The sequence below is a fragment of the Nelumbo lutea genome, chromosome 3 (assembly GCF_056320005.1).
Source record: "Nelumbo lutea isolate HS-2025 chromosome 3, American lotus-T2T, whole genome shotgun sequence".
Taxonomy (NCBI): domain Eukaryota; kingdom Viridiplantae; phylum Streptophyta; class Magnoliopsida; order Proteales; family Nelumbonaceae; genus Nelumbo; species Nelumbo lutea.
Window position 1 is genome coordinate 16,253,347 of NC_142686.1, and position 9,270 is coordinate 16,262,616.

At 35.8% G+C, this 9,270-nt stretch overlaps 1 protein-coding gene across 2 annotated transcripts; it reads left to right on the forward strand.

Moving 5' to 3' along the window:
• The first annotated feature begins 24 nt into the window (after nt 1-24).
• LOC148863195 (Ribosomal L32p protein family) lies at nt 25-7,184 on the forward strand. 2 transcript variants are annotated; one of them, XM_088976103.1, is made up of 4 exons: nt 25-314; nt 1,940-2,153; nt 5,789-5,862; nt 6,915-7,184. In XM_088976103.1, the coding sequence occupies exons 2-4, from the start codon at nt 1,947-1,949 to the stop codon at nt 7,000-7,002; spliced, it is 369 nt and encodes a 122-aa protein (XP_088832229.1). In that variant the 5' UTR covers nt 25-314; nt 1,940-1,946; the 3' UTR covers nt 7,003-7,184. The 2 variants fall into 2 exon arrangements, with proteins under 2 accessions (XP_088832229.1, XP_088832230.1); XM_088976104.1 differs by having other exon boundaries at nt 112-284.
• The last annotated feature ends 2,086 nt before the right edge of the window (nt 7,185-9,270 follow it).

Genomic DNA, 9,270 nt, shown 5'->3' on the forward strand with positions numbered 1-9,270 from the left:
TGAAAGCTGAAGACATTAAACGACGTGGCGGCCCGGTCCATGTATGCGAGTTCGAGAACCAGCGTGCAGCGTGGGAGTGTAGAAGTTAACAAAACACATATGACATACCTCGTTCCCAGTCGCGGGAAAACCCTAATTCCTCCTCTCTCATTCTCATGCTCAATGCAACCGGAACCCCGCAGAGGTCTTGCAGCTGAGAAGGCACTCGACGTCAAGATTGGTTCTGACTTCTGATCATCATTCCGACACTGGCTCAGTTTGGCGCTTAAGTTCCCGCCAAGACAGTTCAATTCAATCTCTTATTATTCTCAACGGTTCAATTTTATCTTTGCATTTTTCTTTTTCTACTTTTTAAACCTTGAGAGTGCAAAGGTCTAAGTTCTATCTGTAATCCGTCTTGGCTTTCATGCAAGGGTATTCAAGATTCAAGTTCCGATGCTAATGCAAGTCAAGATTGTTCGCCATGATTCAATCTTTGCCTTTGCATCTATTTACTTTTTAATTCTCGACAGTTTAGAATCTAAATTCCATGTGTCTTGGCCTTCATAATCTTCTAAAGACATTTAAAATACGTTCATTTCTCTTTCTTTTTAACTTTTACATTTTCACAATATATTTAGTTTCCTTCTGGCGGTATGCTTCCGTGTCCCCCCTCCATGGTTGGTATAGCCCCATTTTATTTGATTACGGTAGGATCTCGGTGGCATTGATCCACTATTATCCCGGAATTAAGAAAAAAGCTATTGTTACTCTATGTTACCTATTTTTAAATTTATTCATAATTTAACGGTAATATTAATAATCAGGTTTCTATCTTTGTTCTTGTTGAGGTATCATTTGTGATTGCTATTTTTAGACTTTTCCTTTAATGTTTGTAATCTAGTCTGATACTGTGGTTGATCCATGACTCATGGTTATTGTTTTATAAATCGACCCACAATATACAGTCTTCCTTTCCTCTTTGGACTTATTCATCTATTTCAAGAACTCTGGATTTTTTGGATACAAATTATCATCACAAATTACATCTTGATTATCTTTCTTGTATTTTATGTTTCTTAATTATTATGCCTAAAATGGCTTTAAATAGAACGGATTGGCAAACAGGATTCATGTAGCCGACCCCATATAAATTAGGATAAGGCACGGATAATGATGATGATGAATTATTATGTCCTAAAATCAGGAGAAGCTGAGAATAAAATAGAGTATATCTAGTAATGCAAGGTTGTTTGCTTTTCTCTTATTAGTTTTATCAATTAGATATAGAGGATGTTCAATATTTATGATTTGTTTTTCAAAACAAAACAACTGGCACATCAGCAAAAATAATATGATTTTGATTATATGTCAATTGCTTCTATTTTGGAAAAAAAAAAAAGAACATACATGTTAGCTAACATCTCCATAGTTTTTGACTTTTGTGATTGACCTTCTCTTTATTGATTTCTACAACATTTGGTATATCCTTTTCTCTTAATAACTTTCAAGTTTGGTTGGATCATCCTTCAATTGATAAGGAGCAATTAGAGAGGAATTGCTTAAACTGAACTTCCTATAAATCTCATCTTCTATTTTTTTTTCTTTTCCTGTCATGCTTTCTATTGTCTTCATTCTGGATTTTTATGGCTTTAATGTTTGTACTCTCTATTCTCATTAATACGTCTAACTTTTCCATCTCTATTTGGAAATTTCCTCTGAAACAATAGTTCTGTTGGCTTTCTGTATCATCGGTACCTTTCCTTTTATTTTATTATACTTTTGAGTATTGCATTCATTTCCTGCTAATGTTAAACTATAGGCATGGGATATGCCTACTACTACTATGAAATCATTCTCATCCTCTATGTTTACATTTTTTAACATTGAGTGCTCAAGGAGATAAAATCCAGAGCTTTGATTGATCTGAAATAATGGCATTTATGACCAATATGTTCAGAAACACAATGGGATGTTTGGGGCTTAGGTTAGGCTATAGAAGGTGGATTCATTCTGTTCGATCTGCTCCTTTGGAGAGGCTAATTGGCAGTTCAACTGAAACACCATGTGTTTTACCTGAATTCAACAAAGATTTGGAAAGCAAGCTTGATATCATACTTCCCAAATTCGCTTTTGGTGCTTCCATGGAACTCATGGCTGTCCCAAAGAAAAAGGTCATCAATGTTTCTCCTTTCTCTCTTCATCCCCCCCCCCCTTCCTTGTGCTTATTCTTCTCTGTTGATGTTGATTCTTTGGGCTATTTAAATTTTTTTTTTTTAGAATTTATTTTGGTACATAACAGGATCAGTAATGATCTTTTTCTGGAATTTGTGTCAAATGTGTAATGGGTAAAAAGAAGTTACTGTTATAAGTTTTTTGAATGAGTTTTATTTAGTTTAAAAGTTGTTCCATCTATAACGTCTATAGTTTTGCAGTAAAAGAGAACAAGTGAACAAGTGAACAATAAGTTTGACAATAGAAATTTTGCCCTTGTTTTTTAGTGTTTTCCCATTTTTTATGTTTTAATGCTCAAGGATTCTGTTTTCCTTTCTTTGATGTAATTCTATTGAAGGTCTCACATGGAGTTTGGTGTGACTGCATACTTGATTCAGGAAGATGGTGTCATAGTTATGTTTTTTTTAGAGAGAGAGAGAGAGCAAAGGTAAAACAAGGCACTGTGCAGAGCCCATTATGTGGCCTATCCCTGAAATATTTGTATTCCTACCCATGAATACAATCTACCCCAAAATCCTTTCATCAAATTTTCTTCTTCACTATATTTATTTTCAAGAAGCCTTCTGTTTCTTTCTGTCCAGATCATTGTTGCAGGCCCTACACTCCATATAAGCTTCCCCCCTTTAGATAAGCCTTTCAGCCACCAGCACCATAGTAAAGCTCCCAAATTTTTTGGAAACCAAAACTCAACTTTGAACAATCCCAGAAACTTCATCCATAGAGTCCTTGCTAGTCTGCCATGAATAAGAAGATGATCCAAATCTCCAGAAGCTCCCCCACGCATTACACACCTGCTGGGTTCCACCCTTAGTGCTTTCCTTCCCAATTCATCTGCTATTAAGCATTTCCCTGAAATTGCCGTCCACATCAAAAAAGCAACTTTGGGGGGAGCTACAGTATTCCACACCCCGGCCTCTGGAAAGCTTTCCATCTCATCTCCATTAATTCTGCTATAGAAAGACCTAACTGAGAATATTCCTGATTTTTCCCACCTCCAAACTCTTTTATCTCTTCTTGACATTATCTGGTGTGATGGTGCAAATTTGCTGCATCAGCTCCATCCACTGTCCTACCTCTCATTCAGATGCCTTCTGTGAAAACAAGGCACCACTCAATTGGATTTCCTTCCTGAGAGAATGTTTCAGCTATCAAACAATCCTTATTTTGTGCAATTCCAAACAATGTGGCAAATATCTTTTTAAGGGGTTGATCTCCACACTGTATGTCATGCCAAAAATTGATCCTCATACCACTTCCCACCACAAACTTGACTCCTTTTATGAACTCACTTAGAGGTCTCTGAACGGCCTTCCACCCTGCACACCCATATGATGAATTTGGCTTTGTTGGTTCCCAGTTCATATTGCTAGCACCATACTTTGCCATTATAATTCTTCTCCACAATGTATTAGGCTGTTCATACAATCTCCAATACCACTTGCTTAGACAGGCCATATTAAATTTTCTTAGCCTCCTCACCCCCAGTCCTCCTGCCTTCTTGATTTGTAGACTTTACTCCACTTAACCAGGTGCAATTTGAACTCTTCCTTCCAGCCTTTTCAGAGAGAATCTCTCATTTTCTTCTCAATTACCTTAGCTGTGCTTGCTGGAATTGGAAACAAAGATAGGAGACATGTTAATACTTGGTAAGGAAGACAAAACACTTTTAATTAAGGTTAGTTTTCCTCCACTTGATAAGTATCTTACCTTCCATGAAGTCAACCTCCTGTCTGTTCTCTCCAATGCTGGCTCCCATATCTCCTTTGAAGTACATTTCTCTCCTAAAGGCATTCCCAAATATCTTGTAGGCATTTTACCTACCTTACACCCCACACAATCTGCTACATTCTCCACTACTGCCAATAGTTCACTTTTTATGTACATGTATCCTTTATGTCTTCATCTATTATCATCTTTTTATCTCTATTTTCTCTTTCTCCTTATTTTCCTATATTTTTTAGAGATTTGATCATCCCAAGGCTATCCTACATCAAGTTTCTAGAACTTAGATTCTTATTATCATCAAATTTCAAAAGATGGACGAGGAACTAAATAGCAGTGTTTTAAAAGCTCAAGGTGCAAGGCGAGGCATGAAGCGAGGTGCAAAAATACAAAAAAAAAGCCAAATTTTTCAAACAAAAATCCCAAAAATTAAAAAAAATGACAAAAATATTAAACATAACATTAATAAAAATTTATAAACTTAAATTTTTAAATAAATGTTTCAAAAAGCCTATTATCTAAAATTAAAATACATAAACATAACATGTAAAGCATATTCACATTAAATTTTAAAAAATAAAATCAAACATATAAAACATTTTCAAGCATGTAAAATCCACTTATTTCTTTTCAATTGCATTACTTCAAATAGCTAATGTGATGTAAAACATCTTGCATTCCTGATTCTATGAGCCGCCTTTGTACCAAACCCCTTGAGGCAATCCCAAAGAAGTCTATATTAGGGTCTTAAAATCTTAATCCTTACATAAAAAATGATTTTATAATTTTAATTGCCTTTTAAGAAGATATTTTATTAGGATGAATGAATGAACAACGAGCGAACGAACTAGAGCAGAATAGAATCTCTTATTTGCTAATGTTGTTCATTCATTCATCCTAATAAAATATCTTCTTAAAGGCAATTAAAATTATAAAATCATTTTTTGTGTAAGGATTAAGAATTTAAGACCCTAACACGGACTTCATTGGGCTTGCCTCGAGAGGCTTGGCTGAGGGTCTAGGGGTGGAGCCCCCAGCCTAGCTGCTAGGTTCAAAAAAGAACAAAAAAGCGCAAAAAAATAAAAAAAGGCACATGCCTGGGCTGAAGCGCAAGGCGCACCAGGCGCTCGCCTTTCGAAAGTGTTATGCCTAGGGCCTGGGCAAGGTGCATACCTTAAAATGCACCTTGCCTTAGCGCCTAGGCATGCCTTTTAAATCACTGGATAATAAAATAACAATGTACAAGCACCCTGATTGCCATTGGACACCTGTTCAACTACATGCTTATACAACTATACAACTTTGGCGTTCTATGGATTATGATCCACATGTTTATAGCACATGTCTGGAAGGGCTTTGAGAGACAAAAAGATTTGTAGATTACTTTTTTCTCTTCCAAATATGGAAAATGCTTAAATTGGTGAGATGCTAGATAAGATTGGTGACTGAGATTTGGGGGGAGATCTAGGTTTAGTGTTTCTTTATTCTTAATGAACAGTTTGAGTGTTTTCCATATTTTTTATATTTATTCAAATAATTTATTTTAAAGTAACTTAAGAGCTATTCTTACTCTGAGATTTAATTTTCGTGCCCAAGGATTGATCAAAAACAGTTGCAAAAGTCTGTCTTCAGCAACATAGTAATAAAATGGCATCAGCTATTATAGTAGAATAGATCTTTGCAGTGGATATTGATTAACCTGAACAAGGATTAGTAAATTTTGTTCTCCAATTACTTGTATATATGAGTCTGGACATGTCTTTTCTTATTTGATGCTTGTTGTTGAGGTTTAGAAATTTTGAATAATAAAATATTTTGAAGCCTGAAGGTGACAGTCAAGGATTACATGCAGGTGTCTCCTCATAAGAAAGGTATAAGAAATGGACCAAAGGCTTTGAAACCTATACCAGTAATAATTCGCTGCAAGTAAGGCAATTAACTTTTTGACTATTAAAGTTAGCATTTTTTTGTAAAGCCTATAGAGTTAAAATGAACATATCTTGAATGTTATGATGAAATATGGCATATTTCTTATGTCTATCTGTAACGCTTTTTTATATAGCATTTTGTGATTCTCAGTAAATCAATTTGAACTTTGGTTGGTTTTTAAGCATAACAGAGTAAACTTTATGCAACACACGATTGACTTAGCAAATAGTGGGTACAGGACTAGGCATGATGTATAATGTGATATATTTTTGGAGACTTCTGTGACTTGTCAATGGGTGTTGCTATGAATGTGAACATGTAATATATGTCATTCTCAATGGAATCCATCCCCCATGCCAACCTCCACCTGGAAAATAAATAAATAAGCTGATCTCCTTGACTCAGGCCACTACCACTGATCTACACTGGCTTGTCCCATTGGGTGTTGGCTCTGGAGAACTTACTATTGCTTTTGTTGATTTTAAGCTCAAGCAGGTTCTCCAGTTTCTAGCCATTGAGCAGTTTTTTTAGGGACCTTCCCAATACTCAACCTGTGATACTTTACCCAAGTCTTGCATATGTAAGAATCTCCGTATGTAAATTGTGTTGTCAATCCATCATTGACCAGGACACTTGAACTATGAACTAGTAACCCAGATAGCTAACTGGGCCCCTTTGATTTTTCTGATTTTGATTGTTTTAGCAGGTTTTATAGTACCTACAAGAGGCATGGCCAAACAATATATCCACTTTATGGTGTATCCCATCTCACTTGTTGTAACCAGTGTTTTAAAAGGTGTGGGAGGCGCAGGCTAAGGGCCCCCAAAATGCCCTGAGTAGTATGCCAGAAGCGTTGATACCTCTGAGGCATATGCTTCAGGTGCAAGAGGCATTGACACTTGTTGACACCTCTGGCAGCTTATACATAACGCATGCTTGTTTTGTCTTGTGTGCCATGTATATTTAACCTGACTATCTGGATATGTTTTATCTCTGAAATATTTCAATTGGAACTGGGTCTTTTTCTTACTTTGCATTCTTTCTCACAGGATTTGTGGTCGAGTTAAGTTGCCACACTTCTATTGTTGCAGTGGAATTAAGGAGATGCCAGGTAACAAGACTGGTTCCTCAAGTTGATAAGCTTCTATGGCAAGTCAAGCAAATTTAAGGCAGATAAAAAGGAGCTTATTCACTTGCACTTTCTTAAGTTTTTAAACACCTGGAGGATATGAATTGTAGTATCAGTCCATGTACCTAGTTGACTGTTCAGCATAACAGATTAGGTGCTATCAATAATATTTTTGCTTTTAGCATCTGTATGCATGTGTGTGCTGCCATGGGGTTGGGTATACAGCTCTCTCACCATTCTACTCTGTTTCAAAATCATCATCCAAGCCTTATCCCAACTATATGGTGTCGGCAACTTGAACATGGATCCTGTTTCACCATTGTCTATTAAATGCCTATCCATTGTCAAATTATGTTAACTTAAATAATTTCTAGGAATGACAATGGGACGGTTTCAGGGTGAGTGAGCATACTCTCCACCCCCATTCCGAATTATTCAAGTAACTCCCTATCCCTGTCAAGGAGAAAATGGAACCTCCATCCCCAATCTCTAATGGAAATGGGTTCCCCATTGGGGATCTGAATACCCGAATTACCTTCTTTTTTTAATTGAAAGCTTGCTCTGGGCTTTTGAAGGGCAGAGGAGCCCATATATGATAGGAAAAAAGGTTTATTTAAAAGAAAGAAAATATCATTAATCTAAATTGGTTTAGCAATTAACTAACATCTATTTCGGTAGAATTGAATGTAAATCTCAATAAAACCATAACAGCCACCTTTTTTTCTCTTTTTTGAGTTTTATTCACTTATCCACTCCAAAAAAGTGATGGATAAACCCAAAAAAATAAAGCTTGAATTAAAAAGTTTCCCCAGATACTTTTTTTAAGGAAAACTGCATGTTATTTTTCATATGATGAAGTTCCAACAATACAACAATAACAACCTACAGCTACCCCAAACAGATTAAGACACCAAGATAAATATAGAAATTGAAAATTGCCCAACATACAGCACCAAATAGAAAGCTAAATCAGAAAATAGCATAAAAGGCACTAATAGTTTAAATGCAGCAGCACTTGAACCGGGAGGGAAAACAATCCATTAATGGTGGTCCATCATCAAGTAGGCATAAGTACTTACAAAAATAACAGTAAGTATTACATTTGGGTTTGGGGTGGGGATTTCACTCTTGTCCCCGGCTGATTGGGTATCCCAATTATTCCCCATCCCTGTCCCTGTCAGAGCAGTGTCCGTACTCCATACCTAACCCCATTGAGTCATGGAAACCAGGTACCAATGGCAATGGGAAAATTGCAATCCTAATCCTAGCGGTTGACCCAAAAACCGGAGAGAAAAATGATTCTATTTCCTGGTTGGTTTTTAAAACATTGCCTTTATGTGACTAAAATGGAATGCTGGTGAGATTTACCTTCCAATGATAATAGGATTACAGAGTCGACGTTTCCCCTATGGGATGGCTGATAGTTCTTATCCTAGGGTGCCCGTCTGCCCGAGCTTAAATTAGCGTGAGATAAACACCTCCTTCACTTGAAGCCAAGGCCTGATCTGAGTGGATCCTATTAGAGAAGCTATTTGTGACTTGTCGGATCGGATGACTAGTATGGTGCCTAAATGATATTATTGGTTGATTGACAGAATTGAATGGATAAGAGCGTCCAATTGATCTTTGAAATGGGTTATATTCTTATGGTGAATTCTGCACTCTGTACTTTTGTGGATCTTAACTACCGTGCCCATGAGGCCCATGACAATAATACAAACCCTTCAACATTGGTATCCAATGACCATGGGTTTTATTTGGTTATAGTACTGAAGTAACAAAAGAAGAATATGACTATTTATTACTACCATTTCAACAAACCATATATATAATAAAAAATTATAAATATATAAGATATTATATTTTAAATAATATATAATATATAATAGATTATAAATATATCATTATATATAATGCATTTTTTTAATTTATAATATATAAAGATATATATAATATACATAAATATTATGGAAATATTATGTATACCGGTTGGTTCGGTTAACCATCGGTTTTTTATATTGGTTAATCGAAATTGAATCGGTACTTTCAGTTTTTTAAAATCACTGAACCAAAATTAAACTGACCAGTTCGATTAACCGATTTTTCGATTTGGTTTCAACCTATTTTTTAAATCGATTCGTTTTTTCGGTTTTTTTTACTCACCTCTAATCTGGATTGCCTTTGGGCCTAGCTCATTTAGGGGTTAGTGGCATTTGAAAATCTGAATTTAATTTGATATCAGATATTGATCGAATCGAATTTGAATATTTCAAATA

Excerpts from the sequence above, each read along its gene's own strand:
- LOC148863195 (XM_088976103.1), top strand. The coding sequence starts at position 1,947 with ATGGGATGTTTGGGGCTTAGGTTAGGCTATAGAAGGTGGATTCATTCT. Across the intron at positions 2,154-5,788 it reads TGGCTGTCCCAAAGAAAAAG|GTGTCTCCTCATAAGAAAGG; the intron begins GTCATCAATGTT and ends GATTACATGCAG. Across the intron at positions 5,863-6,914 it reads CCAGTAATAATTCGCTGCAA|GATTTGTGGTCGAGTTAAGT; the intron begins GTAAGGCAATTA and ends TCTTTCTCACAG.